At 37.2% G+C, this 15,612-nt stretch overlaps 1 protein-coding gene across 2 annotated transcripts in view; it reads right to left on the reverse strand.

Moving 5' to 3' along the window:
• Positions 1-10,335: 10,335 nt before the first annotated feature.
• UPRT (uracil phosphoribosyltransferase homolog) overlaps positions 10,336-15,612 on the reverse strand; it is a 65,337-nt gene continuing 60,060 nt past the window's right edge. For both annotated transcript variants that reach the window (XR_003522535.1, XM_027607771.1), the window contains one exon: positions 10,336-10,629. Coding sequence is in view for 1 of the 2 variants with exons in the window: in XM_027607771.1 (XP_027463572.1) it covers positions 10,577-10,629 (53 nt within the window). In the remaining variant the exon portion in view is untranslated. The remainder of the gene's footprint in view (positions 10,630-15,612) is intronic.

Below are 15,612 nucleotides of genomic sequence, written 5' to 3' on the forward strand. Positions count from 1 at the left end.
AATTGCTGTCACCCTGCTGGCTAAATCAGCAGAGAGACACAGCAGGAAAGCTGGTACTTAGTCTTGGTAATATATGAAATGTATTGGAGAGCCAGAAAAAGAAGGCACTGGGGCCCTCAGCAGTTAAGCTGAACTTGCCAATTTGCTATAAATCTTTTTTTTCCACCAATCTGCTCAAAGTTATTGTATATGGTATTCTTAAAATCATGTGTCTTGCTACAGAAACACCCACAAATACTAATAAGCTTTATCTTCCTATGTCCTTTATTAAAAGTATATGCATAAAATTGTTGTTTCTTTTGCATATTATAGTTTTGTTAAACAGTGTTGGCAAAGCTTAAAATTTCAGACCACTTTAATGGAAGTTTCTATACATCTGATTTCACAGGGTTATAGTAGAGTTTATTCACTCCCAGGTTGGTTGGTATGTGTGTTATGTGGACTCTTCTGTAACATACCTACTGAACAGCCCCCATCCCTGTGCTCAGTATTTCTTATGTTCCTACATGGATATGAGTTGGGAAATTAGCAGCAATGGCTTTTAGGTAGAAAGCTGACTAGTCTAATGGCACTTGATTGTGTTTGGTCTCTGCTCAGCCTCACATTTTGCCTTTCCCTCTTTTGTTGTGGTAAGTAAAAAGAAAAAGAAAGAACTTATCTTATATGACTAAGGGTGATAAGAACTCTAGTTTATTTTTTTTCTTGCACTGAAGACTATGTTTATTATTCTCCAGATGCATGTCACCTGAAAAAAGAATACAGTGATCCTGAGAAAAGAACACAGTGGTACACTTGCTCCTAAATTATACATTACCATCAGAGAAATATTTGAAGAGACCCTCATTAAGTAAGTCCCAAGTAAAGTTTCCCTCAATAGGTGCACCATCTGCACAAAAAGACCTTTTCAGACAGAATGAAGAAAAGCCTCCCAGTTAGCCAAAAAGAAGGCATAAGTCATTGAAAATACAAAGCATTGAAAGTTGAAGTTTGGAATAGTCATTGCTGACCTCAACTAAATAATAATGGAGAACATGAATTACTTGGGAGAAGCCCAGCCCATAGAGGTAGGACTAACAAAAAAATAGAAAAAAAGTCTTTTATTCCAATTAAAATATAAAGTAAGTTATAAATATAATTATAAAATAGTACTTACTTTATCTTAGGTAAAGACCTCAAACATCTCAGCTGAAAATCCCATTTCATTTATTCCAAGGCATCAGCTACAAGCAGCTTAAATTTTCATCACAGTGTAAAGAAACTCAAATACTACAAACAAAAGACAACTAATTTCTTTCTAGATTAAAAAAAGGGGGCATAATGGAGGAGACCTTTATACAAGAATTTTTTTAAAGATTTTATTTATTTATTCATAAGAGACAGAGAGAGGCAGAGGGAGAAGCAAGCTCCCCACTGAGCAGGGAGCCTGATGCGGGACTCGATCCCAGGACTCTGGGATCGTGACCTGAGCCAAAGGCAGATACTTAACCATCTGAGCCACCCAGGGACCCCCTTTATACAAGAATCTTATTTGAATAGAGGTTACTAGGAAAAAAGCATAAATGAACAAAAGGAAATTTTATTGATATAAAGAATTTTGTAACCATATTGACAGAAATGTATTTATACGGAAATGTGTAAACATATTGACATGCATTTTCTTAATGTTATAAACAAACTTTTCAAATTTTCTCACGATATGCAGGAACATTAAATACTAAATTTCACTTTGAATATTAGAATATTCATTCTCACACAGTAGTTTAATGTTTCAGTATTTGGACTTCTAGCTTTATGGGGTGGAGAATTTATGATTGTAAAAAGCATAATTTAAGAAAATTTTTTAAAAGTAATTGAATATGTTTATGGTTTGGAAAGAAATTTTCCTCTAACCTTAACTGAAGTATTCAAATCAATTTTGCAGATTAGGATATTATCAGACCGAGATCCTGACAGTGTTGGCACATTCTAAAATAAACCTGGTTGTGGTATAGAAGAATGTCAATAAAAATAAAATGCAATTCGCTGTACAGGGAAGCAGAAGTTTTGCCTTTGGAACATTAAAGAATGTGGGTTACTAATTAGTCAAAAATTGTCATTATCTTAGCAATCCACTGTCATACCATACATAAATTACCCTAAACAATTAGAAAGCACTTATTAGAGTAATATGGTTCAGAAGGATGCAACAGAAATGCAAATCTTAAATTGCTTCTGAAACACAAGTGTCTGTGTGTGGCAAAACTACTAGACACTGAGGATTGAGGGCTCTGTGAGATGTAAAAAATAAAGGGGGAATACTAGGAGAAATAAGTGAAAATGAGATAGGAAACATTAATATTTAACCCCTTTCCTCTTGATTATCACTGCCCCTAAACTCTGAAGCCTTCTATTTTCTACCTACATGTTTTCAGTTTATTAAAATTGTAATTTAGTTGAGGGTAAAATTAATATACTTCTTCTATGTCTATCCTATTAGCTGACTGTTCCAGAGACAACTTCAGATTTGCATTTGTATCCCTGCCTCTGTCTGAATATCTTAACAGAACCACCTGGAACATCTATTTCTAAACATTATTTTAAAAATATATTCATTTGTCATGAATTTATCGAGTCTTCTACTTTTTATTCACCTGAAAGTTTTGTACAATCTAACAGCCAAAGTCATCAGAAACAACTTTGCCTTCATATGACTGTTTTCAAAGAATGCAGACCATACAATCCTAGTTGAAGAATAAAACACTGCATTTTTATGAAGTATTTTTATTGTACCCAATCTAGCTTTTAAAACCACTTCTTCATTTTAATAATTCTTACTGCCATGAGATATCATCTGTTTTTAAATTATTTTTGAGTATAGTTGACATATAATGTTACATTAATTTTAGGTGTTCAACGAAGTGATTCAACCTCTCCATATGTTATGCTCTGCTCACAAGTGTAGCTCTGCTCACCACAAGTGTAGCTACCGACTGTTACCATACAACACTATTACAGTATCATTGACTATATTTTCTATGGCTGTGTCTTTTATGCCCATGACTTATTCATTCCATAACTAGAAGCCTGGTATCTCTCTCCCCTTCACCAATTTTGGATACCCCCATCCCACTTCACTTTGGTAACCATCAGTTTGTTCTCTATATTTATAGGTCTGATTCTGCTTTTTGTTTGTTCCTCATTTGTTTTGTTTCTTAGATTCTGCATATGAGTGAAATCATATGGTATTTGTCCTTCCCAGTCTGAATTATGTCACTTAGCATAATAAGCTCTAGGTCCATCCATGTTGTCACAAATGGCAAACTCTCATGCCTTTTATGGCTAAGTAATATTCCATTACATATATCCATTCCTTCTTTATCCATTAATCTATCATTGGATATGTAGGTTGCTTCCATATCCTGGCTATTGTAAATGCTCCTGCAATGAACAAGGATGCTTATGCATTTCCAAATTAGTGATTTAACTTTCTTTGGGTAAAAACCAATTGTGAAATTATTGGATCAACATAGTATTGCTATTTTTAATTTTTTGAGGAACATCCATACTGTTTTCAACATTGGCTGCAGCAATTTACGTTTCCACCAATAGTGCCTGAGGGTTCCTTTTCTTCCACATCCTTGCCAACACTCATTACTTCTTGTGTTTTTTATTTTAGCCATTCTGACAGGTGTGAGGTGATATTTCATTGTGGTTTTGATTTGCATTTCCCTTATGATTAGTAATGTTGATCATATTTTCATGTGTCTGTTGGCCATCTGTATGTCTGCTTTGCAGAACTGAATGTCTATTCAGGTCCTCAGCCCATTTTTCAGTTGGACTGTTTATTTGTGTGTTGACTTGTATACATTCTATATATATACTGGACATAAACCCCTTATCAGATGCATAGGGATTTGCAAATATCTTCTCCCATTCATTACGTTGGCTTTTTGTTTTGTTGGTGGTTTCCTTTGCTGTGGAAAAGCTTTTTATTTTGATGTAGCTCCAAAAGTTTAGTTTTGCTTTTATATCTCTTGTCTTAGGAGACATACCTAGAAAAATGATGCTATAGCCAATGTCAGAGAAATTACTGCCTGTGTTCTCTTCTGGGACTTTTATGGTATCAAGTCTCACATTGAGGTCTTTAATCCAGTTGAGTTTATTTTTGTGTGTAATGTTAGATAGTATTCCAGTTTTATTCTTTCACATGTAGCTGTCCAGTTTTCCCAACACCATTTATTGAAGACTGTTTTTCCCTATTGTGTATTTTTGCCTCCTTTGTCATAGATTAATTGACCATATAATCATGGGTTTATTTCTGACTCTTCTATTCCAATGATCTATGTGTCTATTTTTGTGCCAGTACCATACTGTTTTGATTACAGCTTTATAGTATATCTTGAAATCTGAATTGTTATACCTACAGCTTTGTTCTTTTTTTCTCAAGATTGCTTTGACTATTCAGGGTCTTTGTGGTTCCATACAAATTTTGGGATTATTCTAGTTATGTGAAAAATGTTGGTATTTTGATAAGGATTGCACTGAATCTACAGATTTCTTTGGGTAATATGGAAGTTTTAACAATATTTGTTTTCCCAATACTTGAGCATGGAATATCTTTCCATTTGCTCATGCCATCTTCAATTTTTTTCATCCATGTTTTATAGTTTTCCAAGTATAGGTTGTTCACCTCCTTGGTTAAGTTTATTCCTAAATATTTTATTCTTTTTGGTGCAATTGTAAATGCAATTGTTTTCTTCATTTCTCTGCTACTTTATTTTTAATGCTAGAAACACTACTGATTTCTGGGTACTGATATTGTATTCAGCAATTTTACTGAATTCATTTATTACTTCTAATGGTTTTCTGGGGAAGTATTTAGGGTTTTCAATGTATACTATCAGGTCATCTGCAAATAGTGACAGCTTAAAATCTTCCTTACCAGTATGGATGCCTCTTATTTCTTTTTCTTGTCTGATTGCTATGGCTAGGACTTCCAATATTATATTGAATAAAAGTGGCAAGAGTGGACAGCTTTGTTTTCTTGATTTTAGAGAAAAACTCTGTTTTTCATAATTGAGTATGTTAGCTGTGGGCTTTTCATATATGGCCTTTATTGTGTTGAGGTATTCTTCTTCTAAACCCACTTTGTTGAGTTTTTGTCATGAACAGATATTGAATTTGTCAAATGCTTTGGGGGCATCAATTGAGATGGTCCTATGATTTTATCCATTTCATTGCTGTGGTGTATCACATTGATTGATTTGCAAATATTGAACCATCCTTGCATCCCTGGAATTAATACCACTTGATTTTGGTAAATGATCCTTTAATGTATCATTGAATGCAATTTGATATTTTGTTGAGGATTTTTGCATCTGTGTTTGTCAGGGATACTTGCCTGTAGTCTTTCTTATTGTGTTGTCATTGTCTGGTTTGGGTATCAGGGTAATGCTGGCCTTGTAAAATGTAGTTGGAAGCTTTTCTTCCTTTTCTATTTTTTTAAAATCGTTTGAGGAGGATAATTAGTAACTCTCCTTTAAGTGTTTAGTAGAATTTATTTGTGAACCCATCTGGTCCTGGACTTTTATTTTTTTGGTAGTTTTTTGACTACTGATTCAATTTTGTTACTAGTAATTGGTCTATTAGATTTTCTATTTATTCCTGATTCACTTTTGGAAGATTGTATGTTTATAGGAATTTATTCTTTTTTTTTCTAGCTTTTCCAATTTGTTGCCATTTAATTTTTCATAGTATTCTCTGACAATCCTTTGTAGTTCTGTGATGTCAGTTGTTACTTTTCCTTTTATTTCTGATTTTATTTATTTGGCTCCTTTCTCTTTTTTCTTGATGAGTCTGGCTATGGGTAATTTTGTTTATCTTTACAAAGAACCAGCTCTTGGTTTCAGTGATATGTTTCTTTTATTTTAGTCTCTATGGCATTTATTTCTCCTCCAACCTTTATTATTTCCTTATTTTGACTCACCTTGGGCTTTGTTTGCTCTTCTTTTTCTAGTCCCTTTAAGTGTAAGGTTAGATTGTTTATTTGGGCTTTTTCTTGTTTTATGAGGTAAGCCTATATTGCTTTATATTTCCTTCTTAGAGCTCCTTTCACTGCATCCTAAAATATTAGTCCACTTTGTTTACATTTTTGTCTTTATGTGTTTTTTAATTTTTTTATTTAAATTCAATTTAGTTAACATATAGTGTATTATTAGTTTCAGGGGGTAGAATTTAGTGATTCATCAGTTGCATATAACACCCAGTGCTCATTCCATCAAGTGCCCTCCTTTATGCCCATTACCCAGTTACCCCACCGCCAACCCATATCCTCTCCAGCAACCATCAGTTTCTTTCCTGCAGTTAAGAGTCTCTTATGGTTTGCCTCCCTCTTTGTTTTTATCTTATTTATTTTTCCTTCCCTTCCCCTATGTTAATCTGTTTTGTTTCCTAAATTCCACATTTTGATTTCTTCTTGATTTCTTCATTGATCCATTTGTTGTTCAGTACCATGTTCTTTAGCTTCCACATATTTGTGTTTTCTCCAGTTCTTTTTTTCTTGTGATTTATTTCTAGTTTCATACTGTTGTGTCCAGAAAAGATGCATGGTATAATTTTAACCTTACATTTTTTTAGTTTGTTTTGTAGCCAAACATGTGATCTCTGTTTTCTTACTGATTTTTTGCCTGGATAATTTATCTATCTATCTATCTATCTATCTATCTATCTATCTATCTATCATCTATCTATCTATCATCATCTATCTATTGATATAAGCATATTAATGTCCCCTATTATTATTGCATTACCATCAATTTCTCTCTTTATGTCCATTAATGTTTACGTATTTAGGTGCCCCTATGTTGGGTGCATAGATATTTATAATTGTTATATCCTATTGTAGGATTGATCCCTTTATCACTACATAATACCTTTCTTTGTCTCTTATTACTGTCTTTGTTTTAAACTCTGTTTCCTCTGATGTAATTACTGTTACCCCACCTTTTTTTTCTCTTTCATTTCCTTGTTAAATGTTTTTTCACCCCTTCACTTTCAGTCTGTAAGTGTCTTTAGGTCTGAGGTGTGTTTCTTCTATCTGTAACATTTGACATTTTAACTATTATGTGTCATGGTATGGCCCACCTTGGTTCATCTTGTTTGGAACTCTGTGATTCTTAAACCTGGATTATATTTCCTTCCCTGGATTAGAGATACTTTCTCCTATTATTTCTTCAAAGAAGTTTTCTGCCCCTTTCTCTCTTCTTGTCCTGAGACTCCTATAATGTGAATGTTTGTTTCCTTGATGTTATCCAAGATATCCCTTAACCCATCCTCATTTTAAAAAATTCTTTTATCTTTTTGTTGTTCACTACTCTGTCTTGCAGATCACTGATACATTCTTCTGCATCCAATCATCTGTTGATTCCCTCTAGTGTATTTCATTATTTCAGTTATTGTACTCAACTCTGATTGGCTCTTTTTCATATTTCTATATTTTTATCAAAGGTCTCACAAGTTCTTCCACTCTTCTTTACAACCAGGTGTGCATCATTAAGATCATTACTTTAAATTCTTTATCAGACATATTACTTATCTCCATTTCAATTAGTTTTTTTTTTTTTTCCTGAGGTTTTGTCTTTTTCTTTCTTTTGGAGCATATTCCTCTAATTCCCCATTTTACTTCACTTTGTTTCTATGGATTAGGTGAAACAGGCACTTCATCTAACTTGAAGGAATGAGGTCTTGTGTATGGTCATTTTCCATGTAGACTGCATGTGTCTGATGAATTTTGCTGGCTGGCTGAAACTGTGGCTGGAATGGGCTGGATGTCTAGAGATCTTCATACAGTTGGCATCCTGGCCAAATAACTAAAGCTGATGTTGGTACAGGCCAGGGGGTCCCAGGGTTCTAAGTGCTGAAGGCACCCTAGCAGGAGAGGTGAAGCTAAAATAGGTGCACTCCAGGGGATCGTGGGTCACTCTGCAATGGGCACCCAGTCAGGCCAACTAAGGCTGAAGTGGATGCCGGCCAGGTTGTCCCAGGTTTCTATACCTGGCATGAAAGCAAAAGGTGAAATGGGTACAATCTCAGGTGCCCCAGGGTTCTCTGCATAGGAAAGGGAGGTTCCCTAGGATCTCTGCTCAGTGGGTGCCCTGGCAGGATAGCTGCAGCTAAAGTGGATACAAGCAAGGTGGTTCCAAGGCCCTACACTAAGAGGGACACTTGGCAGGATAGCTGAAGCTGAATTGGGTGCAAACTGGGGTTTCCAAGACTTCCCACGTATAGGACGCTCTAAAGGGGCAACTGGACCTGAGGTGGGGCACAGGCCAGAAGGTCTTGGGGTGCTCTGTAGTGGGCACCCTTAAAGGACAGCCAAAGCTAAAATGGACATGCGCCACTGTGGTCTCTGGACTCCCCGTGTGAAATGTGTCCTGGCAGGACATATGAATCTGAATTGATTACATACTGTTCTTCTGGGGCTCTCCACAATGTGGGCAACATGGCAGTATAGCTGAAGGTGAATTGGATGTATGCTGGGTGTCACAGGGTGCTCAGCACATGGGTTGCCTGGGCTGCATTACTGGAGCTAAGCCTGATATGGGCAAGTGTGTTCTGGGGTGCTCATGCAGGCTGGCTACATCCTTGTTTATTTTCTGTTTAGATGATCTCACCATTGATTTAATTAGGGTGTTAAATTCCCCTACTATTATTGTATTATTATCAGTTATTTTATTATTTTTAATTACTGTTTTATATATTTGGTGCTCCCAAGTTGGGCACATAAATACTTACAATCTTTAGATCTTCTTGTTGGATAGAATCCTTTATTATGATATAGTGTCCTTCTGCATCTCTTGTTACAGACTGTTATAAAGTCTAGTTTGTCCAATATAAGTATTGCTATTCCAGCTTTCTTTTGATGACGATTTTAATGATAATGTTTCTCCATCCCCTCACTTTCAATCTGCATGTGTCTTTAGGTCTAAAGTGAGTCTCTTATAGGCAGCATATAGATGGGTCATTTTTGTATCCATTCTGACACCATATGTATTTTGATTGGAGTGTTTTAGGGCATTTACATTCAGAGTAATTATTGATAGATAAGTATTTGATGACATTTATTACTTGTTTTGTTGTTGTTTCTCAAGATATTCTCTGATCCTTTCTTATTTTTATCACTTTTTATCTTTCTTTTCCACTCAAAGAGTCCCCCCTTAAAATTTTTGCAAGGTTGGTCTAGTGGTCACAATGTCCTTTAGTTTTTGTTTGTCTGGGAAACTCTTTATCTGTCCTTCTATTCTGAATGATAGCCCTGCTGGATAGAATATTCTTGGCTGCAGACTTTCCCCCTTCAGCACTTTGAATATGCCATGCCACTCCCTTCTGGCTTGACACATTTCCATTGAGAAATCTGCAGCTAGCCTTATGGGTCTTCCCTTGGAAGCTGAGAACTTATTTTTTTTTCTTGCTACTTTTTAGGGTTTTTTTCTTTATCAGTATATTTTGCAAATTTAATTATAGTATATGTCAGTATTGTCCTGCTTGTATTGATTTTGATGCAAGTTCTCTGTTCCTCCTGAATCTGGATGTCTGTTTCCTTCCCCAGATTAGGGAAGTTTTCAGCTTTAGTTTCCCGAAGATTTTCTATCCCATTTCCTCTCTCTTCTTCTGACTCTGTATTATGAATGTTATCACATTTGATGGAGTCAGTGAGTTCCCCAAGTGTATTCTCATGTTACATAATTCTTCTTTCTCTCTTTTATTCAGCTTCGTCATTTTCCATTATTTTGTCTTCTATATTGATATAGGAAAGCCATTATTAGGGTTCGAGGCCGATGGCTGAGAAAGAATTCTTGAGACGTCTTTGGTGCAAAAAGATGATTTTAAAACATGGGGACAGGACCTGTGGGCAGAAAGAGCTGCACCAGGGTCATAAGGAGTGGCCCATTATATACTTTCAAGTTGGGAAGTGGTTAGGGATAGCATAAGTCTCTAAGGAATTTTGGAAGCAAGGTTTCCAGGACCTTGAGCAGGCTAGCTGTTGTTGGGGAAAGGTCATTTATTACTGTATAATAAAACCTTAGTCATGAGACCCTTCAGATGTATATCGGTGGGCCATATGCTTGGAGGATGATTTGTCAACACGTATCTTGTGGGGGTTAGAGATGAAGTTTCCAAAGGAATTTTTATACGTTAAAGTAGACTTACAGGATCCTGGTTGGGGGTGGGGAGGTGGTCAGACTAGGATTGCCTTTTGCCCTTAGCAAAGTATTAACATTGAGGCAGTTGAGTCCCTAGAGGAATGTCACTCTGCCTGTTTCAAGGACTAGTCAATGGGCTGTAGGTAGTAAGGAAATTTATTAATTTTTCTTCTGCATTTGTTTCCCACATCATTCCCCCCTGAACAATTTTGACCCTTAAATCTTTAAGGTTATTGAGGGTGGAAGGTCTCATCTTCTATAACTTCTTCCTTCTGAATAGGGGCATAGAGATGTCCCTACCTATGGTTCAACATTGGTCAGTTGAGGCTTATATAGATATAGGAGTTACAAAAGGCAGAGGCAGCTGAATCCAATGGAGACTGCTCATGTGGATCTTACCAAGTGGAAAGGATCATCTGTTGGCTTGAAGTTATGGCAGTGAAGGAATCTGGGCAGCAGGTGGAGAGACATGGGAGAAAACAGCAAAACATGATTAGTGTAACAAAAAGAAAAAGAGTCCTTTGATAGTTGACAAAAAATCCTTTTCTAGCCCAGGAGTTTAATCAATCATTAAAGGAAAGACAGGGATTGTTTAAAGTGCCAATTTGAGTATTTATGTCAGAAACCCAGAAATATTTTGTGGTAATCTGGAACATATACATAGCATTTTGTTTTTATGACAGCACACATTCCACCTTGTGCAGCAGTTAATCTAATGCCTTTCTATTTTGTAAAACTGCTTTAAGCATTTGTGTTACTTCAGTATTTAGTAGAGAAATGCTATTTTGAGTATCATGTAGGGCCTTGACTGTGTACTTATTAAAAGCTTCCATGTGCCAAAAAACACCCTCCAGTCCCAAAGAGGGAACAAAAATGGATGTTAGTTGGCCATACCAATGAGACAGAGAACATGTCCACCATTGTTTTAAATTTGGAAGGTTGGCTGGGTTGGTAATGATTTTAATAATGCGTCGGTGCATCCAGGCAAAACCCAGAGTACAGTGGCCTATCTAGCCTGGGGGAAGCCATGAAGACACGTTAGAGCCATATAGCCACTGGGTCCTGTTAGGAGACAGTCATCTAATTCTGGGCCTCCTTTAACTGCAGTCAAGATATCAAGGGCTATTCAGTTTTGGAGGGCCATCTTTTGAATATGTAATAAAATACAGTCTATTGTTAGTTTGTAGGGACCAAGGGAATCCAAATCTAGGGATAATTTTTCTTAGAAAAGTTTTTGTCACCTCTGTGGCCTTTTTACCCAAAGCAGTGGCCTGGTGTAAATTCTGTATTACTTTCATTGGTTCCTAAGGTCATATCCTTTGATGTCCTTTGAGGTGAATTACAGCTACCTCCTTAGGTAGGTGTACAGCCTTCAGAAGAGTAATAATTTCAGGCCCATATTGATTGGGGAGTTATGGCTTGATAATAATCCCCTTTTCTTTCAAATTGCTCCATGGACATGTAGGACTAGGGAAGCACATTTGGAGTCAGTATAAATATTAATTTTTTTAAAGATAGAGACAGAGTAAGAGAGGGAACACAAGCGGGGGAGTGGGAGAGGGGGAAGCAAGCTTCCCGCAGAGCAGGGAGCCCAATGCAGGGCTCGATCCCAGGACCCTGGGATCATGACCTGAGCCGAAGGCAGACACTTAATGACTGAGCCACCCAGGCGCCCCTAAATATTAATTTTTAAGGCTTTGGCAATTGCAAAGCACGAGTGAGCACTATAGCATACCCAGCTTTTCTTATTCTCTTTTCCATAAAACTATTGCCATCAGTAAACCAACTGTCATCTGTATTTTCAATAGGAGCATCTTTTAAATCTGGTTGACTAGCATAAACAAGATCAATAACCTCTGAACAGTTATGCTCTATAGAAGTATGATGGTCAGGTCCAGGCATAAGGGTAGCTGGGTTTAAAGTCTGACAGGTTTCAAGTATTATGTCAGGCATATTTTAACGTGTAGCCTGGTATTTAATAAGTCAGCCTCCCATCATCCTTTGGTGGCCTTTGATTTCTAAGACACTCTGGACCTGATGTGAAGTCATTAGTCAAGGACTGTCCCATAGTGAGCTTTGACGCTCTTTTCACCCGGAGGGCTGTTCTGTGCTTGGCTAAAGCCTTTGTTTGCAATTGTACCTCAACAGGATAAATATGACTATGAGGGACGAAACCATCAAGAAGCCCTTTTTGTTTGAGGTCCAGCGTTAACAATATCCTAATTATAAGGAATCACTGGCAAGTGGGAGAAGACTTGTCAAGAGATAAGGGCATCCCCAAGTGTATCATCCATTCCAAGCATAAAGAAAGTGGGGTCATCCATTACCTCCATAAGCCCATAGTTAACCCTGTGGAGTGTGGTATGCTCTGGCTTTTAAGGAGCAATTTCTTCATCCCAGCCACGTAGAATTGGTCAAGGTGCTAGATGAGTTATACAATCGTTGGGGAATCAATCCCATTTCCCAGCTGTTTAAATAATCATGTGCCCATGGGGTCCTGTTATTATCCCCACAGAGTAACAAGCAAGAAGACTGTCTATACATGAGCTATTATGCTAATTTCTCTGAAGTTTACCTCAAGTTGTCTAGCTTAGGTAAACAACACACATTTACTTTTTTTTTTTTAATATTTTATTTATTTATTTGACAGAGACACAGCGAGAGAGGAAACAGCAGCAGGGGGAGTGGGAGAGGGAGAAGTAGGCTTCCTGCTGAGCAGGGAGCCCAATGTGGGGCTCAATCCCAGGACCCTGGGATCATGAACTGAGCCGAAGGCAGATGCTTAACGACTGAGCCACCCAGGCACCCTACAACACACATTTAAAGACAATCAGATCTAGAATTTAACATCCACAAAGGTGTGTTACTGAAACATAATTTTTCTCTCTAAACCTCATTTTTAATCAGAGGTAACCAAATCAGGACTAATTTATTTGCAAAACAATTTCAGTTTTAACAAACTTGGCCTAATCATTTACATAAGCTCAGCAAGAATAATGATTGATCATATAGATCTTTTAGAATCTGCTTTGCTAAAACTTTTATAAGGAATCTCTAGGCTGAACTTTTAGTAGCCTCTCCAGGCCAGAACTTGCCATCAGACATGCCTGTGATAACTGTAGATTTGGGCAGATTCCTCTTCATGAGGTCCCCAATATATCCTGAGGTTCCTGCACCTGCCAGGAAGTGACATTCTTTACTCACCTGGTGAGGCTGCTGGGAATTCTGTAAGCAAGGCATCAGGCCAACATTTCCATGGGGCTTTATGGCTCCAGGTTTCCTAAAGTCAACCTTAGTTCTTAAAGCTGTTTGGTCATATCTGAGTCTATGCATGCCTCTCTCAAATATGACATTCCAGTCAAACCTTGGTAAAATAACCAGTGTTTCCATTGACATCCTATTACAAGGAGAACAGATTCTTCCTCAACTTACGCAAATGACTATGATTGCCATGAAAGAAAGACTACTTACTGAGACCTTTTGAATTTTGGAGGGTTCAGGTAAAGAGAAAAGTTAAATGCTTCAATTTGTTCACAAATGAATACTTTATCATGTTTTTGTAAGTCATAGATATCTTAAGAGAAAGTTTCCTTAATCTGGAAGAGTAAACATTAGAGAACCAGCAATGTTTCAAACAAGAGTCACAAAACTATAGTCATCTATTTTTTTATTAAAGTATAATGTATTATTGCCTCAGGGGTACAGGTCTGTGATTCATCAGTCTTACATAATTCACAGCACTCACCATAGCACATACCCTCCCCAATGTCCAATATCCAGCCACCCCATCCCCCCTCCATCACCCAGCCACCCCCCTCCACTCCAGCAACCCTCAGTTTGTTTACTGAGATTAAGAGTCTCTTATGGTTTGTCTCCCTCTCTGGTTTCATCTTGTTTCATTTTTCCCTCCCTTCCCCTATGATCCTCTGCCTTGTTTCTCAAATTCCACATGTCAGTAAGATTATATGATAATTGTCTTTCTCTGATTGACTTATTTCGCTTTAGTTCATTGAGTCCCAGATTACTAATTCTTGTTCAGTTTGAATGCAGCTTTTACTTAGTTCTGGAAAATCCTACCCATTTCAGTTTTATGATCTTAAAGATATTGAATACCTGTATTGTCCTAAAAGTCCTTTATATGAATCTCCTTGAAGGTGAAACTCATTTTGCAAGACAATAACAATTATAAATGACAAAAACTCAGAAATGGACATCGTTAATGATCTGATATGAGAGTTCATTATGATGTGATTGACAAGGAAACTCTCTGTGACACATAACACTTCAATAGCCAGAATATTGAGTGATGATGACCTTACACCAGAACGTAACATACCAAACAAACAAGCCTAATTAGTCAGTGAGACTTTGATGATCTAAATCTTGAGGAACTTTGTTAAAACCTTAGAAAGTTTTAAAGCACATACCTAAATAGGATTAGGGATGTTAAAGACTTGATAAAGGGAAAACATAGAAACTGGTTTTTCTGGGCAGGCAAAAATAAAACAGCTGTTTACATTTTAATAAAAGTTCTATTTGAGACACAATAAAAATTTTAAATATCAGTACATACAAAAATAACTAGATTTTCTATGATAGAAGTAATGCATGCCCATGGTTTTTAAAAAATCAAACAGAAATTAACAGCCCAATTTAAAAATGCATAAAATATCTGAACAGATATGTTACCAAAGTAGACATACAAATGGCAAACAGCATATGAAAAGATGCTCAATACCATACATCATTATGGAATTACAAATCAAATCAACAAGATACCACTACACACCTATTAGAATGGCAGAAATTCAAAATACTGACAGTACCAATGCTAGTGAGGATGTGGAGCAACAGGAACTCTCATTCATAGCTGGTGGGACTGCAGAATGGTACAATCACTTTGGTAGACAGTTTGGTAGTTTATATAAAACTAAACACTCTTGGGTGCCTGGGTTTATTTGGAGGAGGCCTATTTAGATAATTATCATGCGGTGTGTCAGGAGAGAGTTTATTAGCCGACCCATTCAGGCAAACACATTCTCCAAGAGGCCCTTAGGTCGGGGTCCTGGTGTAGAGCAATGAAGGCCTAGGTATAGCAATGAAAGTACCCTGGGTCCATTTGCCCAATATATTTCCTGCAGAGGAGATCTAACTGATAGATCCCACTGAGGCCATGCAGTGTTACAGGAGCTTAGTCCTTTCCTAAGTTTTGCAACCCAAATTGTTTCCAGTGGGTTAAAAAGCATCCCAAGGGAAAGTCCTTGGGAACTGAAGAGAAGGTCCATTACCTAGAAAATCCCCCCACCAACTCCCGGGTGGTGTCCCACACAGTATATGTCAGAGGTTCCTGGTGTCAAAGCGACCTGAGGCGTCCCCTGAACAAAACCGCTATGACCACTGCCACAAAGGACCAAACACTGCCCACTGCAAG

Source organism: Zalophus californianus, chromosome X, assembly GCF_009762305.2.
Source record: "Zalophus californianus isolate mZalCal1 chromosome X, mZalCal1.pri.v2, whole genome shotgun sequence".
NCBI classification, from domain to species: Eukaryota; Metazoa; Chordata; class Mammalia; order Carnivora; family Otariidae; genus Zalophus; species Zalophus californianus.